Source organism: Halichoeres trimaculatus, unplaced genomic scaffold (genome assembly GCF_033239565.1).
Source record: "Halichoeres trimaculatus isolate MK-OKI-2021-1 unplaced genomic scaffold, fHalTri1.1 fHalTri1_scaffold_22, whole genome shotgun sequence".
Taxonomy (NCBI): Eukaryota; Metazoa; Chordata; class Actinopteri; order Labriformes; family Labridae; genus Halichoeres; species Halichoeres trimaculatus.
The window spans coordinates 16,561,865-16,587,474 of record NW_027437200.1 but is presented as its reverse complement, the minus strand read 5'-3'; the positions used below and the strand labels follow the sequence as shown (position 1 = coordinate 16,587,474).

Below are 25,610 nucleotides of genomic sequence, written 5' to 3'. Positions count from 1 at the left end.
ATTGCAATTACAATGGTTAATAATATGAGTGTACATGTTTTGTTCAGAAGGAAAATGCAGCAATTATTAGTCGCTGTCTAATATTACTTTACAGTTAGTAACTAAGTTATTATTTTATACATTTTGAATTTTAAAAAACAACTAAATAAAGCTTTTACAGCACTAGTTTTGGTGCTCTACAGCACTGTTCAGTTAATTTTCAAAATTAAATTCTGTTTTAAAGCTTTTTTTTTAGTTTAGTTTGGTTTTTATCAGTTAAAATTTTTGTTAAAGCTGCAGCTGATCCTGTATTTGTAATACAAATAAGCAAAAATAAATGTTATTAGAGAGTCTGTTTACATATCCCTCAGCACCCTGCTCAGGGCACCCCAGTCTAAAAAGCCTGGTTACGCCCCTGCTTGTCACCAGGTGCCTTGTAACTTAGGTTATGTTGCTGTAAATGCTGCTTTTTAACGATGTAAAAAAATTAAAATGAAAAAATTGTAACACACAGTGTCACGGATAAGTAACTTTAATCTGATTACTGGTTTGGAAAAAGTAAAATGTTAGATTAGTAGTTACAGAATAAAGTGATCAAAATAGAGTAACATGTCACTTAGCAACAAGGCTGTGTGTGAGACACATTGGATGGTAAATCTTTCTGGAGGGTTACTTTTCTTTCAAGTTGAAACACTGTTATTTAGTGCCAGAAATACCATAAGCGTATGACATTTAATTATTATGTCCCACCCTTGTTGTATATGGTCAAAAAAAGAACCAGGTGTGTCGCGTTTCCTTGTGACAAGGAAACAGTAACTTGTGGTAACTTGTGGCCTCTTACCTACATGTCACTCCCCATTTATCCACTGTTTCCTTTCCTTTTTTATCTGCTGTTCTGCCTTCTCTTAATATAGGGAAATTAAACACCACCCCGTCCCCCCAAAAAATACAAAAAAGACAAAAAACAACAAGTGCTTACAAAAGTGCAATTTTCTAATTAGTAGAAATTTTCCCAGAAACCTCTTCCTGATTCCAAGTAACCCAGCTTGTCAAATACACATAAATGACCTTGACCTAAAGATGTTATTTCCCTTTTAATAAGGTTTCTGGGGAAAGTTTGAGCACTTTTTCTGCACCTCTTCTTTAAAAAAAAAAAAAACAGCATGAGAGTGGGGACTGATATGCAGGAAAGAGGCAGCAGGGTGGATAAGAGGGCTAACCTCATGAGACGTGCATCCATACTTGCACCTCTTTCATGCTTTTATCCTCTGATCCTGTCCATTAAACCCCTTTTATTGACCAAATGCATTATGGGTGGGACCAAATACTGGAATCCTTTCATAATCTTTGCTCTTATACAGTAGAGTGGGGAGTGACATGCAGGAAATGGGCCTGAAATGAGTCTCTCCTCACCTTCTCGCCCCCCACCAGGAAGAGATCCACAGCAGCGATGTTGACGCTGATGTTGTGACAAAGATCCTGGAGAACGTCTCTTATGGAAGCGCCAGGCCGAAGAGTAATAGAGGAGCAGGACCCGTCTGGGAGCAGCACGCTGCAGTGTTTGGGAGAGCGTTCCCATACGCCGACTGAGTGCCGATTATCAGCCTGAGGATCCATAATTAAAATGATTCAGAGGCTTCATTCAACAAGAAGTGCTGGTTATGTTTCAGCTATTTCCAGTAGCTTCAACCTCTGATTGACTCCTTCTTCCATAAACAAAAAGACGAGTGGGCTGACGAGAAGAAAATAAAAAAAATAACAAACAACCCAACTCTGCCCTGTTATGATGACTTCACCAGACATTGAACTCAGCGAGTTGCCATGGTGATCTGTCCAGAGGAATCTTACCTCGATCTTGCCGGCGGAGCAGGAAGTGGCCATCTCCAGGCTGGTACCGGACGACAGGGAGCCCTGGGACTCTCTCCTCCCATTACTGCCCCAGTAGTCTGCACAGGAAGAAGAGCGCAGTCAGATAAGAGGCATTTGAGCTCCACTCGTATTAAAAACAACACTTAAGGTTGGAAACATGAGGATGATGAGCTATAACACAAACAACAATTTGTTTATATTTGTGATCACATTGTGTCAACACAGTCTTAGCAGGAGCAGAGGTATCAGTTATTGAGCAAGGTGTTTGGGAATAAACAGCAGTAGGTGCAACACATCTGAGTGACATTACAGTTTGTCACTACATTTAAGGAAGGGATTCTCCTGAAACATTTACATGTTTCTACTCATCTTGTTCTATGTCCCTCTTTTGGGCTCACACTAGTGGCATCGATACATTACCAACCCAACAAAATGAAGTCTTTAGAGAGTGGGGTACATTTTTTACCAAGCTGCTGGCAGGAAAAAGGGAAAAAAACTGCCCTTTGTTTTCACATGGGCAGCCCACCACAAGTTTTGTTCATGTGTGAAAAGAGTTTAAAGAGGGGGTATTGTGCTTTATTTTAAGCCTTGTATTGGCCCAGGCAGAAAATAGCAGAACTTGTATTTTGATATTGTTTAGAAAAACAATTCACTTTGTGTTTTGAGGAAATGACAGTTTTCTTGTTTCACATTCTTCGACCAACTTTGTTTTAAAGCAAAGCACCCCAACTTTAAAGAGGACGATATTCTGTCCCTCTGGTACCCCTTTACTAGCTCTACCTGATTTACAGCCCAAAAAACTCCCTATTTTTTCACAGTGGTGTTTTACAAAACCGTGATTTTATTTCAGCCTCTGTCTGAAGCACTTTGTTTGAGCTGCCGTCTCATTAAGGCTCCATTTTACGCAAACCCTTCTCCTCAGGTTGGTCAGCCCTCTAGAGGCCTGATGAGGACAGGGATGGACAGACACTGTTTTTTTGAGGCCTGCCCTTCAAAAGTGTTGATAACTTCTCGTCAAGTCACGTCATGATCTGTGAAGTCAATTACAAATTGAGGTATTTCCTTCAACACTTAAATATGAAGAAGTTTAAAAATCTGCTCGCATTTACCGTATTGATGGGAATACAGGACAACCCCGATTAAAAGACAACACCCCTCTTTTTAAGACCAATCTTCAATAAAAGACTGATAACTATTTTTCATTGAAATCCTGAGAGAATCATTGAAATTATAGAGACTGCTTTCATTTTTGGCTATAATCACAATTTCTAAGATCTGTGCTTTAAATGTAATTCTGATGACAGCTCTGGTAATAGGCGTGCCTTCGTTACATTTCTCATTAAACCCACACACCCTTCTGTCAATCTCTTAGTATCGTCCGCATTTGGGACCACAATAAACTTTTTTTTATGTTTGCATTTTTCAGACTGTCTTCATGCATGATCTTTGGACATTACACTCTGTGACTCCATGTTTTTTGTCTGCCTGACAGTTGTTTAACATCTCAGCTGCATTGACCATCGTTATCTTAACATTAGCATCATAAATCTACCTCAGTAGTTGGTTGACTTCCCCATTTTTTTTTTATTGAACATTTTTATTCTACTTTGCTCATTAATATCCCTAATAATAAATCAGAGTCACAACTTAACAAAAAGTTATTTACAGTGCAGCTAACATACAAAACTTATAATCAAAATTCATACCAACATCCACAACCACATAAAGCTTTTTTAAAGAAAGCGACAAAAAAATCTCTCAACAAACACAGAAGTCATTGTAAATCTTTCAGATACCGCTCAAATAGAGCCCGACCGATTAATCCGTTGGGCTGATTAATCAGGCCGATTAATTTTACAATCCCCGAAAAAAATACACGAGAACAGCAGCTGTCAATCCTCGTCAAACGTTATGTAAAGCCTCGTTTTTAACCTCATATAACTAATGAAAAAGAAACTTTTCAGAAAAAAGAGGACTTGAATATAAGACAGCCAAATGATATCTTCAAATCACCATAACAATGGGACATGAGAAACATTTCTATGAGTTGTAATAATTTTTTAAAGGTGGTTGGAAAGCCGGATTTTTTAACCTATACTGCAGCCAGCCACCAGGGGGAGCAGTTTTTGTGGAGACCTCACTTCGAGCCGAGCAAGTGGACGTCCATACAGTCTAGCTCACTAGCTTTACAAAAAGCTGGCGCTCTCTGCTGTTTTGGTTATGTAGCGACCATATACAACTGTTAGCATGTGTCAATGGTTAGACACTGATTGAAATACAACCCTCACTGTTTCACATTATTTTCCGCGAAAATAACCTTGTCTATTCGGGTCAATACGGTAGTTTGGATTTCTAGCATTGCTACTTTATATCACTTTATTGTATTTTACCACTTTATACTGTTCTGAATTAACTTAAGATTTGGTGCTGTGTGAGGATACGTGAGCAAATGTTTTAAATCAACTTGAATCATCCTTGTTTTATTAAACAGATGACTCTTTTTGTAGAGCTCTTCTTCAGTGTGTCAGAGTGTTACACTTTAATAAGTGTGTTTTTACCAGAGTAGAGTCTGAGCAATACTTTGATCACTGCCGAGCAGTTGTGTTTCTACATCCCTCCCCCACATGCTGGCAGTGATTTGGTGTCTTGTTCAGGAAAACATCAGCAGTTAGGAAGTTTGTGTGCTGCAAGTTTTTTTAAAAGTCAAGGTTTTTGTAGCCTGAAGGCTTTCCAATCGATTCCTTACCGAGGTTAATGTCTCCGATGTCTTTTTTCTTTGGTCCCTTTCCGAAGCTTCTGTTACGGGACCAGGAGAAGAAGATGCCACGCTTCTTGTCGGCGCTCTCATCTCTGCTTTCTTCAGTCAGAGACCTCCCTGACCTCTGTTTCCTGGCCTCCTGATGGATAAAAACAGAGATTTAGGAAGTGATTCACAGCTTAAAGACTGTAATGCTGCCACAGAAAGAGCCAAAGTGGCACCTTTTTGGGAGTGGACAGAGCGGAGCGGTCGGAGCTGGCGCTGTGTTTGGAGGGTGCAGGACTGCAGGGGATGTGGTAGGGATCGGGCAGGGGTCGGCCATCCACTTCAGCGCGCATACACTCCTGGTACAGGGAGGACTTCAGGAATCTGGAGTAACTGTCGAACTTCATCAGGTTAAAGATCTGTGGATGGAGAAAGAGGTGAGCGTCATTCAGCTTGTGTTATGACAGGTGTGCTAACTGCTGTTTTCAGAACACACACTCTGACTGTAAGTGTCTGCGGGTGCAGTTTGCGCTGCGTCCTCTGTGGGAGTGTGCCAGTTTGTGTTTATCTCTCTGGTGAAGGCTCGGAGCCCTTTCGTAAACAAACCCAGATGGCCACGAACAGAAAAAGCCAATATGTTCATGAGTGGTGAGTAAAGGCTAATTGAGACTGAGCCCCCTGCTGCACCAAAACCATCTGAAAAATTCCTCCAACAAGAAACATTTCAGGAGAACGTCCAAACCAACATCTTTTCTGTCTTGTCTGTACCTGTAGCTGCTGCGTCTTGAACATGTCGGGCCACGGGGAGGTGAGGACGTCGTCAGCCAGCTGGGCCTGGCTGTCGATGTTGACGGGCATGGTGGCCTTACTGGAGAGAAAGCTGTTGTAGATCTCTCCGGCTCGCTGGGACAACTGCAGGGCAGTAGGATGCAGAATTAGATGCTTTTCTTGCTTAATGTTTTCTTCTTTGAGACCCAAAGCGGGATCTCGAGATAAAATTTGAAGAGACACATTCATTCATCAACCAGAAAAGGAGATACTTACACTATTACATTGCTTACATGAGCTTCTCTAGACATTTGTTTACTTTTCTGAAAGAATTGTGGGTAATCCAACCCTTAGCAGCTTTAAATAAAGTCAAATTATCTACTTAAGACAGGGAAATTCATTCAGAACCTCTATTTTTAAGGAAAACATGAGTCATGGTGTTATGTTTAGGAAATAACACAAACCTCTACGTTCCAGCACGTGTCTCCACTCAGACGACTTACCTGCTTTTTATCTGTTGCAGGGACATGACTGAAGTATTCACAGGCCTGCCAGAACAAGATATTCTCCTCACTGAATTCTTTCTTGAGAAATTCCTGCAGAGACACAGCAATCGCTCCATCATTTTCTCATCTTTTCAGGGTTTTTTTTTTTTTTTTGTCGTCTGTGTTCTTTTTTAGTTTTTTTTTCTTTTTATCTGAGACCGGTGGTGGAAAAAAAATTATAGGGTGTAATGTTGTGAACAAGAGTGGAGGAAGTGTGGGTGCGGGGTATGTGTGGGCGAGTGTGGCTCTCTGATCAGAAAAAGAGAGGTGGATCTGGGATGCCAGAACTTAATGTTGCGCCTTCTGAAGGTGTTGTACGCTACGTTCAAAGGCACACATGTTGAGTGTGAAAAACAGGACCACAAATTGAACAACAATTGTTATTAGATGCTTGATAATACATCAAAAAGCTAGTGTTTTACAAGGATAAAGACCACATTTCCCACGAGAACGTTCACCCACAGCCTTGAAAGCCTGACTCTTACTAAGGCATGTATTTGTTTTGATGCAGATCCTTTTTTAACATTACTTTTCTTTGTTCAAGACAACTTTTTACAGAATGCAAAGTGACAAAATATTGTCTTTATCTTGGTTATGTCCTACTAGTGCTCATCTACCACTCACTCTTCATTTTATTGATAGACTCTCAAGTTTGAACAGACCACTGCAGAATAACTGTGGCATATGGGTTGGAACGGACACTATCACAAACAGCTCAGCCCGTGTTTTAGCCTTTAGCTCGTGCTCTATCACTCTCCTGTTTAGCTTTCTTCTGCTTTTCTCTTTTTGGGGGTAAAGCTCCAGTGTCCTCAATCGCTACAAAGTTAATCCAAAGCCCCCTTTCCACCAAGCAGTCCGGCCTAGATCAGTATGGTTTGGTATGGGTTGGATCAGTTAAGCCTGATCCTGTCTGGACTTCCACAGCCAACCGTGACCCCTAGTGGCAGGTGGTGTGTAGGCGTAAACCAATAGCTCCATCAGTTACATAATAGCGTGATGCCATAGCAGTGCAACACAGTAAACAAAGCGCAAAGATGGGAGACATCCAGCAATTTGTCTTCTTTGTGATTTACATGTGGCTCTTTGTTGCAAAGCGTAATCAAACTTTATTTGGAGAAGGCTTTGTGACGCCAGGAGAAATACAGCTGCTGTCGCACGGTAAGTGTCAACTGTTTCGACAATCAACGGACTGCAGTGTTGTAGCTCAACCTTCCGAGATCGGATCGGTTTAGTCTGGCACCCCTATGGAAGGGTCCTAAAAATGGGACGGCTTGTTTCAGTTATCTAGGGAAATGTCCTAGGTTTGGTCGATGCAAACACCACAAAACCTGTGCCATGCTGAGACCAACAGAACTCAACTGCATGGTAGAAACGGGGCTCAAGAGAAAACCACAGATTTCTCATGGACAAACTTAGTTGGAGAGCACTCCAAGCAAGCAGGGAAAGATGCTTGGAAAAGAATAGAATATCTTATCAGAAGGTAAGTGTTTTTTTTAAATGGCAGCCTTGAAGCCTGGTTTATACTTCTACGCTATAGCTTTCCACACTCTGACTGAAACTTTGGGGCAGAATTGATACAGACTGCAAGCCTTGTGATTGGTCTGCTTTGGAAGAGTGTTTTCCTGTTTTACAACCGTCGCACATTTGGCAAATGTTTAATCTCGATCAATTAATCCATCATGCAATCACTGCTGTATGATATACAGCAAAATGGATCATTTTCATTATAACCTGAAAACAATGATCTGGTTCTTTGGTTAATTTTTTTTGCCTCATTTTGCTTTGGTTTCCTCCTGTGCTTTAGCTTAACTTTGCCACAAGTGGTTCCCAAAGAGAAGGTCGAGGTGTTGGGCGTGTTGCCTTAAAATATTGACACATTTTAACACAGAATGTCAAAGAAGAGCGCCATACAGTGTTATTAAACAGCAGCTGACTAGAGGAACCACTGACAATCCACTCAAACTCGCTGTGAAAGCGCAGGTTACTATGACAGAAGGCTGCCTCAAAAATCCAGTTTCCATCAAGCTCTCGTATACTTTGGTCAACTTTTTGGCAGATCCGTGAAAATTGATGCATGTATAAATGTTTCATTGCAAAAAGAGTTAGGTCTACTGTGTCAAAGCTTGTATATAGCACCAACAATGCACCAATGTTAAGGCCACTCATTGCAGTATATCATCTACTATATTCAGAATGCATAACCTTATCCCTGTTCTTCTTTCTCAATGATCCACTGTAATGACGTCTTTTCAGTGAAGTTTGGAAAAGTTCAACTTCACAAACTTTTTCTCTGCTCTCACCGAGAAGTAGCGCACGCCCACGGGATCCTGCAGGAGTCGTTCGAAGCAGGAGGCCCAGCTGGCCACGCGCTGCTCTGGAAGCCCTCTGTGGCTGCCTGCTCCTGGAAGGCTGCCATTGCTGTTCAGGCTGCTCTGGCTGCAGCATCCCTGCAACTGGACTCCGCTGTAGTCTGTGAGAAGGGAACATGCAAGGGTCAGCGCTGTGTTAGGTTGGAAATTTTCTTTTTTTTTTCCTCCATGAGTTTTTGAGCTGTTAATAATCTTCTAAAAATTTCCTCCTACTCATTTCAAATAAAGCACTAAGTGTTTTATTTTAATTTCTGAAGACTTTAGCTCCTGGAAATGGACAAAAAGATAAAGACATGTTGTTTATCACCAAAGGCATTAAACCTTTAAAGACCTAATGATGCTTTAAAGGTGGAAGAGGGGGGCACCATAAAACAATCTAGACCCAACGAGGAGCCAAAAGGTGTCGTATAGCTTCACTAAACATCATCACAGGCAGAGAAAAGGACAAGACTATAAAGCTACGGGTCGAGAGGTTTGAAAAGGAAAGCTAATGGCTCTTTGCTGCACTTTCACTAGAGAATGCCAAAGTTCAAAAACATGTTAAGAGGAATGTCTGACTGCATCTCAAAGGAGGAAAAAAAAGACATGAAATGCAGGAAAAGAAGAGGAGAAACAGGTGATTAAAAGGACACAAGGAGGGCTACGGTGGGGGGCGTTTTCAGCCTGCTCAGTACCTGCTATCACGGCAACAGATGGCCACTTTAAAGCTGTGTGCAAGACACGCAGGGAGTGTACAGTGAAAGGAGGAGAAGAAACAAAAGAGTCACAGTGGGGTTTGTTTTTGGATTCATTCTGCAGGGACTTCTCTGGTCGTCACTGGAAACTGGTTTTCTCTCAAAGCAGAATGCGGCTCTGGTGTCGGAAATAAAACAGGGAGTGTTTCTTATCCTTATCTTTACGCTGCTCACACCCTCAGAGAGATGAAGCGGGGCAGATTTCTAATAGGTAGTTGAACCGTGGTGACATAAAGCGTCTGTAAATAGTGCATGACATCACTAACAGGCTGACAGTGAGCTCTTTCAGATTATGACTCAGGTGGCCTTCGCCTGAACTTTAACAGCTACAGTAGCTCACTGTATTGATGGAAATCTCACATTAAATCAAAATTATTCTTGGATGTTTTCCTTTTTAAAGCCACTTCTGTGGACTTGGCGTTCTGATTCAGCAGTGCTATCCACATTATGCACTCCTCAGTTAATTAAACTGCTTCAAAAAGCAAACAGACACGCATGTCTGATTCCACGTCCTTGCTGAAAGAAGCAAAATGAACTAAAACCTCCTCCTCCTCCGCCGACGCAAGCCTCCCTCCCTCCACGCGTCTGTTAGTAAACGTTATTAAAACTGCTATGAAAGGAAAAGACCACACTAGCCCTCGCTGTAACCCAGAACACGCCTGACAAACATCCTTTGTTAATGAGGCACGATGAATACAGAGAAGAGCACAGAGAGGCTTTTTATTAGACTGTTAGAGGATCAGGGTGAGTGGAGGGAATAAGACAAAATAAATGCAGGCTGAATAAAACAAGTTTTGTCAGTAAAAGTTGGTTTAAGTTGAAAAAAAAAAGTGAGTACTCACCGCCGTCTGAGGAAGCAGCAGACTGAAAGAGAACAAAGAGAGACATGAGTGAGAGACTGCCCTCATGACCTCCTGTGCTGAGACAAGAGACTGGCGCTGATAGCAGCGTCTCTTCAGGCATCCTAACACTCACTCTGAGTGTGTGTGTGTGGTGGTGAGTGTGTGTGTGTACACGAGCTGCTGGGGAAGGGCTGGATCTTTGCTCCTTACGCAGGGCCACTAATTTGTAAGTGGGCGAACCCCCTCCCGTGCTCCACCACACACAGCTGTTCACACCTCCACACCAGGAGTCACCAGGACACGCCTCTTATTTTTTATGTTACACTCACAGATCAGAGCTCATGAGCTGCTTGAGAGGCCATCACTGTGAGTAACCATCCTCCTTTCAGTTGCTAATCAAGGCTGGGTGGTGAAGAAGTGTTTGAATGGAAGGCAAACAGCACAAGGACCCCTAGTGGGCACGGAAATCTCACTGTGACGACTTTTTTGCCAAGAAAAAGAAAAAAAAAAGCTAAATAAAACACCAACTGTGACTGAGCTTAAGTGGGATCAACAAATATTAACTTGGCGACTCTTCAATTTCAAAATCACTGCCTCATTTTTGGGATTCTGTTATTGTGAAAGGCAAGTGATTGTAAAACTTAAAGTGAAGAGCTGTGGTTGCAAATGAACGCAGGGGAGGATGTGAAAGGCTCATTTTCAGGCTCAGTCCAAGAACACTTGGAAAAAATGGCTGCGTTGGAGGATTCATCTGAAAAGGGGAGACTATTTCCAGAAGAGTGTTTTCTGAGCTGCTACTTCAAAGTGTGAATGTTAACGGCTGATTTTGCTTACAAGCAGGACACTTTTCTACCAAGCTGGCGCTTTGGTGTAGCAGTGCATACGATTTGTGCTTTAGTCGCACTGCAGGACTTGACGTGACTGTCTGAAGTGACCGCGGTCATGTGACGTTTGGTTCCATTCTGGGAGTGACCACATGTATCAAACATAAACCACCACAACCACTAATAGTCTGTCGCTGCCTCTTTACAACTGGGCCCCCGCTGCTGAGTCCACCCATGAGCAGTCAACACCCAAAAAGAAAGCTCTTCTGTGGTGGTTAGCATGTGAACAGTAATCATGGGTGGGTAGCATGAGGAGCAACATGGAGACCAAAACACAGGAGAGACAACAGGGAGAACACCCACCCCAGAACACCCACTCCATCTGTCTGTCTTTATGGGGCTAAAAACAGCTAAACCTCAGACTTTAAATGTATACAGCGGCCTGTGGTTCACTTTAAAGAACAGGACAGACATCACACAACATGACGTAAAGTGGAACAAACAGAAAATGTCCTGAGTGGAACTTTTGAAAGTGTGAATCAGAGTTTCACTCACTTTTATGAGTACTTGAAAACAATACAAGAAGAAGCTGCAATTCCAAATAGCAACTGAATAATGAATGTCACATTTTAAGGGCCTGTGTCCACTTGCAACATTTCTTCATGCTGGCAGTGTCGCAGCTTAGCTTACTGTTGCTAGGTTACAAAAGGTGTCCTGTCATTATATATACAGGTATCCAGCCACTATATATATATATATATATATATAAATTCAGTTTATTGAAGCTTTTAACATATCTTTTGGCACATTTTTTTTTAAAGGCTGGCATTATTGTCTACTTTAAAATCGTTTAGAATGTATGTAATGTAAGAAGCTGCAATTCCAGATAGCAACTAAATAATGAATGTCACATTTAAGGGCCTGTGTCCACTTGCAACATTTCTTCATGCTGGCAGTGTCACAGCTTAGCTTACTGTTGCTTGATCACAAAAAGTGTCCTGCAGAATTTCCACTGTCTTTATTTATATATATATACATATATAAGAATTCAGTTTATTGAATCTTTTAACATATCTTTTGACACATATTTTTTAAAGATATGCATTAGTGTCTCCTCTTAAATCTTTTAAAATGAACGTAAATGTTTTGCCGTCATTCTATTTAATGTTTTATAAATGTTACTCTGTTGATTTCAATCACTTTAAAGCACTTTGAACTGTACGAAAGATGCCATATATACAAAAGTGGACTGATTGTTTGTAAGCAGTAACTTTTCAGTCAGTATAATTGTATGAGTCATATTGGATTCCATTCAGAATTATTCAGATAAAACCTTAAAAAGCAGAAATCCTGTTTAGGAATTCCTGGCAGCCCAAAATCTTAGCGATGACACCATCGAGTAAGGGGTGAGGTAAGTTTTTGATCTGTTCATACCTACACTATTGTTGCCAGGGGGCAGATATAAGTCCCACCCCCTTGTTTGTGACTGCTTGTAGAGACAGACAGACTAACATTGATTAGTGTGGAAGTGTTTCAAACACTGACGTAGTCTCTGCGATGTCACCTGTCTGTTTTTGACACACAGTTTTGAAGTGAGTCATCATTGAGGGCTGGAAATGGGACAGACTTTGACCCTCAACAGCCACAGCTACAACAGGCGCCTGTCAATCATGTGAGCTGTGTGTCTGATTGGGCAAGCTCGTCATTTGCAATCTTCCAAACAGAAGAGTCAGAAAAAATGAGTCCCCTGTCCAGTGTGTGATGCTGTAAACTTGTTTAATTTCGCTGTAAAAATTGTCCTTTTTGGCTTGGTGTGTGTGTGGTTTCTGGTACATCTGCAGACAGCCTCAAGTGGACACTCGACACACTGCGTTGTTTTTGCATCCCTGTATTGCCTCATATTTTAAAACTGAAGCTTGCTAAATTATTAGCTCAACTATTTTCTTTTTATTTTGTTGTTTTCTTTTTTTGGGGGGATTTTCACGCCTTTAATGAGATTGGACAGTGGATCAAGCAGGAAAGGAGGTGAGAGTGGGGAGCGACATGCAGGAAACAGACCACATGCCAGACTCGAACCCGGGCCAACCACTTGAGGGTGAATCTCACGGACTGCTATGCCATATGCACCCCAAAAAGTAAGCTATTTACAAATGAGTGTGAACAGGAAATACGTACTGCGATATTCAAATAAATAAATAAATAAGGCAGACAATGAAAGAAATGCAGTTAGTGGGAACAGGCCCTTACAACTAATATTAATAGAGATACATTGATTTATAGATATTTTTTTATTTTCCTGTATGTGTGGCTATCTGATAACTATTGATGCTCTGAACTAAAAAAAATTCAAAATAAAGTTAAAAAATATAAATATATATCTCATGTTAAACTTATTAATCAAAATTAATAAAATTGTTGATTTCATTTAATTCACTTTGTTAATTTCTTCAAATGTTGTCCTCTGTATTTTTAACTAATGTATTATTAATCCTAAAGCAGTCCAGTGTATATCAGGGTTTCTAACCCGGATGAAGAAGACGAAAAAAAACATGGACTTGTCATAAGAGTGGAATTACCATTCATTCACAAATATTCAATGTAAGTGGGAGTATTTCAATTAGTAAGAGTCCTGCATGCTTCCCTTAAAGAGTCATCCTTATTTCTCATCTTTTAAACGTTGACAGAGAAGTCATGACTTACGTAAGATGACTAGACAGGAAACGTTTCAAAACCCTGCCTTTCACCTGACCACGTGTGATGAATAACATACTCTCTATGGGACCAACAGGGATTAGTTACATTTTCAACTTTTTACCTCAGAAGGATTTATAGAAACCAGGAGTACAAGGGTTTGTTGAAATGTTGAAAGACGTTTAGGGTTCAAGGATTTACAGAAGAGAAAGAGGCTGAAATTGAAGAAAATACTGGACTAAAATGATAAATGTGTAATTAAAATAATGTGTGGTGAAGGCACTTTCCTCCTGTGTCCTTCTAAAGGCTGACTGTGTGGAGCTGGAACAGAAGTTGTTGTGTGTACTTGGATGCGAAGGTCAGACCACACACACCACTTCTGTGTTTTCTCACTCATTATTAGTTCCTTGCCCTCAGCTTCGCTACAATCAGGCTAAAGTGGTGACCCTGACACCTCTTTCCTCTCGTCACACACATTCCCTTCCTCTGCTGACACCTCTGGTGACGAGCTGGTCCACCGTGGGTGGCTCTGCCCGACCCTGCAGACCCTCTTTGATCCCTTTCAGAGAGCCAGGATTGCAGAGATCCCGTTTCCCAGCTGGACTCCTACTGAAAGCTGTCAACGTTTTCTTACTTGTTATCATCCAAATGGACAAAATCACAATTCAAGTCACAGCGAGTTCCCGGAGCGAGGATTTGGCTCTCTGGTTGGAAAAGGCTGCTCCAGCTTTACTGCGGTACGGCCCCCACGCCGCGCAGTCTGGCATCCTGAGACACCACATGCTGGAGGAACCATGATGATCGCACAGAGACAGATTTATGTGTGTGTAATCTGAAGTGAGCCACTACAACAAAACACACACTTTGAGCAGTGTTGGATCAACTCGAGGGAACTGCTTACACAAAATGTAAATGTTACTACTTAACACCTCGTCCTGGATATTTTTCCTCTTTTTAAAGAGCTTCTTTTATCTTCAGGGCTTGTTTAGACACGTTTTCTTCCTCCAGAGACGATCTGGAGATGAACCCCTCTTTAAACCTCACCCAAACCAGATTAAAATAAACAGAACTCATCCAAAGTTTGACACAAGTCGAGACTGATTCTAGCACCCCGCAAACAAACAACTTCCCACCGCTTCAAACAGCTGTTCTCAGTGAGGAGAAAGACGCGAGCGACAAAGAGGGAGATTAATGAGGAAAACAGCTGACTGAACAAAAGGAGGACGAGGAGGCTCAGCCGGCAAACCACAGTTTACTTACAGTGTTGAAGTTCCAGGTCCTCTTGAAGGAAAGTCTCTTTTTGAGACTCATTGTTCCCTAAAGTCTGCTACACCCGCCGCACACAGACGGATTATGTGTGTGTGTGTGTGTGCGAACACATACCTGAACATTCCCCACCCAAAACTCTGCAAACCGTGTCTGTACAAGTCAGAGCAGGAGGGGAGGGAGGGAGGGAGAAATTTGACAAGGTACTGGACAAAAAGAAAGAAGAAGAGGAGGAGGAAGAGGAGGGGGAGGCAGAGGAGGAGGAAGGAAAGATTTCCTTACTCCACAGCTGTTGCCATGGAAACCGGGCCGACAATACATACGGCCTCTGCCACAGTGGCATGAAGGAATCAGATGAATTAACCCCCTCCCTTTTTTATGCACACAAAAAGACACACACACACACACACACACACACTCGCCATGTCAAAACCACAGTGGCTGTTCCCCCCTCTTTTGTTTCCAGTAGGGGAACTCTTTCAGCGCATGAAAGGAGAGAAAAAATACCCAGTCGCTTTAAAGTGAAACCAGATGATTCTTCTTGTATCAAAATAAAAGTTTGGGAGCCTTCGAGTTCAAGTCAGCGGCCACAGAGCTCCAATTCTTCTTCTCTGAGTAATAACTCCATCAAGTGCAAATAATTAAGCTCATGGAGCAGAAAAAGAAAATTATTCCTGCTCCCAAATCTCCAAACCAACTATTTCTGAGGTTTCCTGCTTGTGGTCTTTGGACTTAATGTTGCCCTAAATAATAAAGTTTCACTCAGATTCAATCAGATTTTCAAGGTCTATCATTCCACTGTTGCGGCGACAACATTTAAGCCACCTCCAGGTAGACACGTGGTCAAGAAACACGAGGATATGAAAGGTATCAAATTAAGGGTTGTGTAATTGTCGATAAAATGTCACATTCTGGACGACGGACTGTTTGACAACATTTTTACACCCAACAGCCGGCTGTCAGAGGACATTTTGACAAACTCTCAATCCATTCCCGCCTCTGCACACCTGGGCTATTCTATCGTAACAGCTCAAAAATAGACTGACACAAACATCCGAATCTGTAGCCTGGAGGAGGATCTAACCACTCTTTAATGACTGTTCATTGCAAGCAGCCCTGCATTTAGAAAATGGTTTAAAGAGGGGTATCATACTTTTTCAAATGGCTTTAAACTGTCCCTCTGCGGACTCCTGTAGAAGCTTTGCATGATTTACAGCTAAAAAAAACCTATTATTCACAAACTGGTGTTTGAGAAACCCTTTATTTCAGCCTCTGTCGGAAACCCTTTTTTCTTAAACCTGCTGTCTTTTCAAGGTACCCCATTCTCTCTGATTGGCCAGCTCTCTGGAGGCCTGTTAGGGTAGAGCTATGAGCAGGTTGAAGCTTTGTTTATGATTGACATGTTTGAAAAAAAAAATCAAATCTGTGTCATGTACATTTGAATATTTATAGCTTCAACACTAAGAACAAACAGGAGCTTCTAGTGTCTGAGGTACAAAAGACCTGCCGTTTATTAATCGTAACACAGAAATCACCACGATAACCATGTAATTAACTGGTGTGAAATTTTTCGCCACACTCGAAGAGAAGAGAAATTGTGGAAAATGGTAGTAAACAAAACAATTTCATCTACTCTAGTTTGGTACTGCGGTAGACGTGCGTTTCTAGGAATGGACGCCAATAAACACCAATGGACGCAGCGTGGCTCAGTGTTTAAGTTCCCCACCATGTTTACTTCCACGACTGAGACTGGAAGATGGGTCATGTGATGAAACATGCCGTTGGATTAATTGCCGAGCCCTGAGTCAAAATTTTTTTAAAAAAAATGGTACAAGTCTGTTTCACATGTACAACATAAGCTCAGGAAATAAATACTGTACTGACCTGAATAAAAGACAAGGTTTTTCTTTTTGTTGAAAATTGCTATTGAGAAAAGCTATTGACACATGCTGATAGTTGTCTATGGTTGTTGCACAGCTGCAACAGCAGAGGGCGCCAGCTTTTTGTAAAGCCAGTGACCTCATGGTGGTTGCGGTCATATGTCAGTCACAGCAGAGACGCCAAGACAGGAGATGAGACATAAAGAGGCGCTCTGATTGTCCTGAGCAAAGTGGTTCAAAAGTTGGGTAAGTTAACAGACAACTAATGTAGAGTAATGATGCTAATGTCAAGATAATGATGATCAATGCAGCTTAGAAGTTAAACAACTGTCATACAGACAAAAACATGGAGTTACGGAGCGTAATGTCAAGTGATCGGACATCCATGAAGACCGTCTGAAAAATATGAACTGTAAAAGAAAAGTTTATCGTGGTCCTTAAAGTGGACGTTTGTCAAGAGACAGACAGGAGGGCATGTGAGTTTAATGAGAAACATAACAAAGGTATGCCCATTGCCAAAACTATCATCAGAATTACATTTGAAATAGAGGTGTCCCAGTCCAATATTGATATTGGATATCGGTCGATTTTTCCTCATACCGACTGTTTCTGACTACTGTTCTTTGTTTGAATAATATCACTTAATCAAGCCTTTTCGAACATGACAGACATACTACAAAATAAGTAATAAAAGTATGCATGTTTAATGCTGATATCATATTGGATTAATATCGGTATCGGCCAATATTCAATGCTGCACTTTTGGTATTGTATCGGAAGTGAAAATGTAATATCAGGACATCCCTAATTTGAAACAAATCTTAGTGATTGTGTTTATAGCCAAAAATGAAAGCAGTCTATTATTTCAATGGTTGTCTCAGAATTTCAAGAAAAAATAGTTACAAAGTAAATTTTGGTTATCAGTCTTTTTCTGAAGATCAGTCTGAAAAAAGGGGTTGTCCTATAATCAGGGTTATCCTATATTCAGGTCAATACAGTAATTCTACCATAAAGTCCACAAGGGGCACCAGAGAAGAAAAATCTTCAATAAACCCAGATTTCGATCCCAGTCTATATATCAGTGAAGACTAGGGATGGGTACTGAATTAGGTACTTTCATAGGTACCAACCGAAATCTGTCAAAAGTACCTGGTACCGATTCACGAAAAATCAAAAGGTACCATATTTAGGTACCTAAATGCATCTTTTTGAGTATGAGGGAGTAGAAGAGTAGGCAATTTTCCATGTTGGACATGAACACAGCGTTAAAAGGTTATATATTAAAGAATAAATATGTCTAATTGAAAAATAAAAAAAATATATTTAACAAACTTGTGTTTTTTACCAAATAAGCACAAAAAAGTACCTAAAATTAGTACCGTTGAATACCGGTACCGATTGCCAGGTACCGAGCATTGGTACCCTATCGTTTCATATGTGAAAGGTACCCATCCCTAGTCAAGACCACTTTTGGCAAAAGGAAAAAATATATCCATGCTTATAAGAAATATATATTTGGTGGTATATTTCTGTTTTGGAAGCTCACTGCCTTCCACATGCCTCCGTGGAATGCCAAAGCCCGAAGTGGAGGTAAAACACCTCCAATCTCTTTCATTTGTATGAGAAGTAAAGGCAGGGAGAGCAGCAGAAAAGATTCCCACAGGTACAGAACAGAACAGAGTGAGCAGAAATGACAAAACATATGACAGTGAGAAAAATATACAGCAGGAGAAGCTGGGCCAAAGAGGCTTAAACTGAACGCTAATTTTGCCGTTTCCCATTTGAATGCTCAGTGGTACCCCAGTCACTGATTGTACAATCAAATTTCCACATCATCAAAATGTTAACAACAGAGTAAAGTAATGCACCAAGAACGCCAATCAAAGTTGTTGACTGATTGTCATCAGCACAAACTGTGTAAATATATTCAAACACTGTATTTTTTGGATAGATTTTGTACTTTAGGGAAGATGTGTACTTCCATGATCTGGTAAATTTATGCTGTTATTTAAAGCTCTTCATTTCAAAGAGCAGACTCATCAGCTGAAACAAATCACTGAGGGAAACATCCAGCCCTCAGATCTACCTTTGCCCTTTGACCTCCCTGAGGCAGAGTTTTCACCACAGCCAGGTGAGCACATCTCTAAGAGCACAACAAGCTCAAAGCATGTTGGAACTCTTCATCCAGAAAAAAGGCCTCCAGGAAAAGCATATTTCTCTCTCTTACAATTCTTTTGCAAAAAGGCAAAACAGCATCCACATCAGCGAGTTTTCACATCAGCTCTGAGCTGCTATTAGATTTAATCAATTAGTGAAACATTTCTAGACAGGCTTGGCTCTGCTTGTCACAAGACCCGACTAATTGCGTGTCAACTCCTCCACTGGGCGCCGTTGTCCGTGGATGGGGAATAATCTACGGCTGCTATCTGTGGCAGACGACAATCTGCTGTCTGAAAATAACATCAAGAAAGAGAACTGCACAGTGGCGACTTCCTCTGCGGGAGAGAAGGGCGAGGGTGCGGTGACTGATAAGATGGAAGGGGCATTTTTTTCCTGACCAAGCAAGACGGGAGAAAGAGACAGTGTTGGAAGAAAACTCCTCTGACAATATCAGCGCAAACAGGCCGGCATGTGTTTGATTTAGACAGGCCGAACAGTGGAATCCAGTGTTTTACTGAGGAGAATCTGATCCGTCACAGAAAATCTGACAGACTTTATCACATTAGGGAGGATCTGATGAGGTCAGAATGCTTATGCGATGCTAAGTGGGGCAGGAATGGTAAACAACACAAACACATTTAGCCTCCCTTTAGACTCCCATTCTGCATAGATCAAGTTGCTTCAGAATAGACGAACACAAGACATGAGCTGAAGTCACGGTTCACTGAGAAACCCTGTTTCGTGAAACGAGCCAGTGTTATATTTCTCTTCAAAGGATTAAATCAGGTTCCACATGTTCTTAGTCTTAAAAGAATTTGATTTTGGTTTTACTGAGAATAAAGAAGGCATGTGATTGGAATGAGATTGAAACCCATTCAATGCAAATCCTTTCTTGGTTTCATTTTTGGGGCATACTCTACAGAGACCATTTCTAAAGAAAAAACATGAAAAAAGATTTATTTTATAGAAGAAAAAGGGGTTTGATCAAGAATACATGTTCAGTTTTAGAGATTTAGTTTCCTAACATTTCAAGAAAATCTGTAGAAAAAAATGTAGTTAGTTCGTTAGGGTACTGTCCTACAGGGCCCAGTGTTAATTTTGATTGGTGGTAGATTTCTTAATAGTTAATAGTTTTTTTTATTATTATTTTGGTGTCTTTGCAAATTTTATTCAATAATTTTACAGGTTACAAAGTGGACTAGATACCAAATAGCAAGCTATGACCAGACTGTCAAAAAATTGCCTTTGGTTCCAGTGGACATTATGCAACGTTTTTACATTTTCAAACTTTAGGGATGTAGCTATGCAATTTCTGCATTTTAAATATAGGTGAAAACAATCATGTTTTGGGGTTTATTACACTTTTAAAGGTAGGGTTTGCAGGAATTTTGGTTACTTGTCAGTAAACACAAAGTCCAACTGGGCTCCTCCCCCTTGATTCAGTGCCAGCGGCAGCCCACACCCGCTGCCTCTGACCGTGACAACGCAAACACACTCACTTGCCCAGCTACCACCTGTAGCATCACGTTTTCCACTCAAAAGCCGTGTGTCTGACTTTGCATGTTAGCACGAGCTAATCACAGATATTACACCAACTAGCCTCGCTCTTTATCCCGAGCTGCTCTTCGAGTGCCCGAAAGCAAGTGAAAGTTGAGCCAAGCTCCACCTTTGTTGCGTGAAAAGCTTTACCTTTTTAGCGTTTCGTCTCTGCAACATCCACTATTGTAGCTAGTCTTATTAGCTTCCACTCACAGTCACCAACATGCGAAGTCACTCGCGCACTAGGCGCTCTGTGATTGGCTGATGTAACAACACTTACTCTCCGCCAAGAAACGTCTTGATATGACCAAAACATAAGCAGACACAGACACTGACACCCATGTAAAGAGGCCCATATTGAGCAGGATTATTCCTGTAAAAGCTGGCTTTTTTTGTTTTTAAATTCTGCAGACCCTACCTTGAGGCAATTTATTGTAGTTAAGACACAAGTCAATATATATTATCAAAACTTGGGGTATAAGAGTTATGTTGATGTAAAGCAAATAAAAAAATTCCCTGGTAGACTTGCACAATGGTGGGTCTTCAGGGGTTAAATAAGTTGGTTGTTGTAATTTGTGCCTCATTACAGATATTCAGGTGTGTACTCTTATCATGTGATCCATTTAAACAGCTGACTCACTCCACAGTGTAGGACTTGTGTAAAAAGATTCAATCATGTTCATCTCCAAAATGAATCAAATTTCAAAGGTTGTTTTGTCAAAGTGGTTAATCATGACAAAGATACAGAGCTGACAAACTGCGGAGTCCAGACCTGTGCTGAGACATCCTCATGTGTAATCCCCTCAGAGAACAAATGACTCGTCCTCCGTGATTTGCATGCAAACACAGACCATCCCCACAATTCGTTTCATCTCCTAATCCCTCCTGATCGGCAGTAATCTACTCCCTGTACCCAAACGCCAAACGGTTAGCCACAGCAGATGGGCCCGCTCTGCTCCTTTCTGGATTAAAGTGGCATTATGATGATTTGTTCAGCGCTGCCGGTGTGTGAGTGTGTGAGTGTGTGTGTGTTAGCCACTTGTTGCTGGGAGTACTCACATTCCTCTAAACGGAGATGTTTACCTTTTCTGCTTGCTGCCCTTCTTCTCGCAGGGCCATGAACTTGGCGTCTTAACTGATATCATAATTCAGTTCCTCAGAATTTCAAACACTGTAAACTTGATCATAGCCGCGTTTAACTCCACATCAAACTGTAAACTCTTTGAGTTGTGCTGAGGAAGTTCGTTGCATGTGTGAATCAAAGGCACAGCTGAACCCTGCAAAAATAAAACAACATCAGACAGAAACTACAACCAGCGCCCACGACCCCTCCCACCTCCATTCATTATCACAGAGAAAGGCCTGCGCTCACTCCAGCCTGGAGGGCCTGAGGTGGGTAAAACCACATAAGATGCCACCACACCCTGTTTCTGCTTCCATTCTCCTCCATAAAAAACACCAGAAATGGACTTTCCAACCTGAAACCTGACACATATAATTAGCCCAGTCAGTCCCCCCAGTTGTTTTTCCCCCAAACACTAAAGTTTCATTCACTGTGTTTGGAACGGACTGGCTGCCTGGGTACATTTGTTGTGTAGTGATAAGACGTGATATTAATGATGATCTGCCTCCTGGGAGGATGAATGTTGCCATGCTGTCATTATTTACCCTCTGTCTAAGTCCTTCTAACCTTACACCCTAAAGTCTAATCCTTTTGGTCACGCAGAGAACCTGAGCTGGTTGAGTGGGACCGTAAAATATGAAAAGAGGACTTTGGTTGAAGTTTATCCCTCTAAGTTTAGGCATACAGGATGGCATGTCTCAAACTTGAGCTCTTTTGTCACTTAGGTTTTTGTGGATCATGGCAGCAGACGTCCTACTACCATGGACCTGCCTGACTCCAGGACTTTCATCTATTACTGGCATTGCAGCCATCTTTGTGTACAGCCTATTGTTGTCGACTGTCTCTACTTAGCTGCCATTCTCTACTCTTCCCTCCATGACAATTATTTCCAGTTTAAGCCTATTTATACCTTTGTGTCGACTCAAAGCCCCAGTCATGCCAATGTAGCTAAGCCATTGTACGAACTTCATTAGAGGTAGACCATTGTAGGTACACTAATTAAGCTACTTCTAGGTTTTAGGATGAATCACAAAAGTATTGTAGCGTTTTGGCTTCTTGTTTTCACAAAAACTGGGCTTTGGCTACCCAAAATGGAAACTTTTGAAAACAGTCGCCAGAGTGGAATTTTTCTGAATTGCGTGGCCATCGCTGCCGTGTTAACAGTGGGCCGGACTTTTCAGTGGGAACACTGCCATCACGCTCTGCTTTGTGCATTTCACTTTCATTGTAGCAACTTAAATTGGACAAAAACAACAGTAACAATGGCAGGCTACTGTTTTGTGCTTTTGCTGCTGAATGTCTGTCAACTAAGGCACCGTTTACACGACAACATTTCATCTGAAAACGCTGTAATGCAGTGAAAAAAATCTGCGTTTACATGAAAACACAGAGGGACTGAAAACGCTGTAGTAAGCATGCCAGGCCTGTAGTCGGCGCTGTAACTGTCTTGTCCAGAAGCCGCTTTTGGTAGATCTCCACTGAAGTAGAGTTGAGCCGATCATCTGGTGTAGTGGGGAATACTAAGTGCAAAAATGGAGCAACATATGCACATTTTTCAAAATTTTGCGTTTTAGGTTGGCTGAAACGCTGTTTCCATGTAAACGCGAGGCTGAAACGCAACAAAACTTTTGCGTTTCACCCTAAAACCGTTGTCGTGTAAACGGCCCCTAAATGCGCCTCTGTTTCACCACTTCTTCGCTTCTCTTGTTTTGTTTAGTAGCCAGCTAGACTTCTTCTGGTCTACTACAGCGTTTCCAATCCCTCGGCGTTTCTAAACAATTTTTTTTGCGTTCTCAGGTGAAATGCCATGTAAATGGGGCCTCATTGTAGAAAAGCTATTTGAGCCGCACCATTGGAGGTACGCTATTTTAGATCTCTATTCCAGATCTCTATTTCAGTTACTTCATTGTAGGATACGCCATTCTAGGTGCCCTATTTTTGCTATGTCTTTGTGAGTGGGTAATTTAGCTACTTTATCAGAGGCACCCTCATTTAGTTCCTTGTATAGAGGTACTTCATTGCAGAAACATGACTGTAGCTGATGTCTTTGTGAGCCCTTTACTTCTGTGTTTGTAATCCGCGTTATTATGCAAAACTACTCCCAAACACGAGTCAGCTGTTTGATTTTAATGCTGGTCTCATTATCATGGTCCAGTGCCACTAAGCAGTTGATAATACTGCAATTACTGCAATTGAAGAAAAGAGAGGAATGTTGGAGATGACAAGCCAACGACTGGCAATTCTGGATATGAAGAAAGCCAAAGCAGACCAAACCCTGGTCTTCTCTTTACGTCAATTTAATGTTGCATTTATAAGGAAGTGTGTAGGGGATGATAGTCCAATGAGTCCTGCTCTGGTCAACTTTTTCTCAATCCATGAATAAGGCTGACTAAGTTGTTGCGGCCACCAGAATTTGGGAGTGGGACATTTCACGGCAGAAATATTTGGAACTTTCCTTGAAGACGACTTTTCTATAAATGTCAACTGTAAACAAGCAGTGCTGCTCTTACACTGTACTCTGTAATAAGACCAGTCTATTTTGTTTGCGTTTTAAGACAACCTTCAACCACCATCAATAGGAATGTCATAGCGTATTGTGAGGCATTGTAGAAAAGCAGTGAGGTCACACAATAACCCAGTAACCCAGCTACATAAACAGATGGGTCGTATTTCTCCACGCTGACCACAGAATGAAGATGTTATAGAAATAGTTCACAAGGGGAAGTTAGTGTTTAGACTGCCAAAGCAAAGCGCCAAGCCAATCCTTCAATAATATAACTGGGAGAAGAACTTGGCCGCCTTGATAATCCATGTTTTTGATTTCCACAGTGGGAGTCAGACAAGACCTTGGCCTGCTTCTGCAACATTTTTGCAAACACGAGTTAGAAAGTTATCAGCTTTTTGCACTTTTAAAGTCTCGCCCACAAGTTAGAAAAGATTCAATTATTCATACAATTTCTGAAAGTCGTGAGCTTCAGATGTGAGGTACAAAGTCGTGCACAGCGAGATCCTGGACATGTCAGAACTGCTACCAGCAAGGTGATAAAACACTCTGGCAGCTCTGAAGACGTTCCTTGTTGGGTAACCTCCACACCCTTGGCAGTAGATTCCATTTCAGTGAAGCTGAAAAATGTAATAATAGTACAGTTTAGGAAGATAAACAGTGTGTGGGTGATGAATCACTCCTTGAAGTCGCCCCGGCCAGGTTCAGACCAGGCCTCCCTTTAGCCAGTCAGCGGGGGATGATGGAGAGCTGTGTGGTTTTCTAAAAAGAATCATAATCCTGAACGTCGATGGATGATGTCATATTGTTGGAGTGGATCTGGGATGGCGAGGCGGCGGGTATTTTCCGTGGTTACATTTGGGTCAAAAAAGCAAAGTCAGCAACCACATCCACATCTGGTCATCTGGTTACTGGCTGTTACAGACTCATACTCAGAGCAGCTGGACAGTCAAAGAAGCTCCACTTGAGTTTCTCGTGTTAGTGCACTGCTTTTCCACTCGGAGGGTTTGGAGAGAGGAGTCGACGTGATTGCAATAAAACACTTCTTTGTGGGAGAAGAAATGGTAGAGGAGACATTTAGAAAATGTCAGGCTATAATGCTAGCCTTAGGACACACTTCGTGAGTGATACTGTCCACCCCCGCTCCGAGGCGGGCCATGTGATGTCAGGGAGATAAAAGTGCGTCGTGTTCCCGTGTTCTCCTGCTGATCCCCAGGAACACAATATTTCTGCTCTTCTTCTCAAGTCATCACACTGACATCAAAGAGTAGAGGGAGGAATTGATATAACGAGGGATGGCGTCTAAATTTAGCAACTGTTCAGATATTTATAAAGGTCATTAGTCAAGTTGTGAGTGCGTAAAGGTTGCTTGCATGGATATTCTTCTTTTTTTTGTCCCAGCAACATATCTTCTGAGAGATAAGTGAATAAGAGGCTGGTGAATCAGAGCGCGGACATGCCTGCACAGAGCCAACAGGGGCAAGGCAAACCACAGCAGCCGTGTCAAGTTCAAACTAAACTGCTGCTCTTACGTGATCGCCTCAGAATACAAATCTTCTGAAGGCAACGACCCTCAAACTCACTTCAGAGCACCCTTCATTCAAAGGCCCCAGGAATAATCCCGGTTCACATCACCAAACCCTTTCAGCGCGGCGTCTAATTTGAAGCCAGCGCGCATCCTGATATAGATGCTGGACCGCATTTCACTCTTTACAGACGCAGTGTGTGTATGTGTTTGTGTGTGTCATACAGCACATGAGAGTTGAGCTGGCACG

The 25,610-nt window shown here is 41.7% G+C and overlaps 1 protein-coding gene across 1 annotated transcript in view; it reads right to left on the bottom strand.

Annotated features, from left to right (window-relative positions):
• The window catches only part of LOC141811282 (regulator of G-protein signaling 12-like), a 52,843-nt gene that overhangs the window by 13,795 nt on the left and 13,438 nt on the right, over positions 1–25,610 (bottom strand). Inside the window, exons 4-11 of the mRNA XM_074699282.1 lie at positions 9,850–9,871; positions 8,205–8,374; positions 5,863–5,955; positions 5,360–5,503; positions 4,828–5,010; positions 4,595–4,745; positions 1,828–1,925; positions 1,393–1,584 (exon numbers count right to left, since the gene is read on the bottom strand). Of these exons, the coding sequence (XP_074555383.1) occupies positions 1,393–1,584; positions 1,828–1,925; positions 4,595–4,745; positions 4,828–5,010; positions 5,360–5,503; positions 5,863–5,955; positions 8,205–8,374; positions 9,850–9,871 (1,053 nt within the window). The remainder of the gene's footprint in view (positions 1–1,392; positions 1,585–1,827; positions 1,926–4,594; positions 4,746–4,827; positions 5,011–5,359; positions 5,504–5,862; positions 5,956–8,204; positions 8,375–9,849; positions 9,872–25,610) is intronic.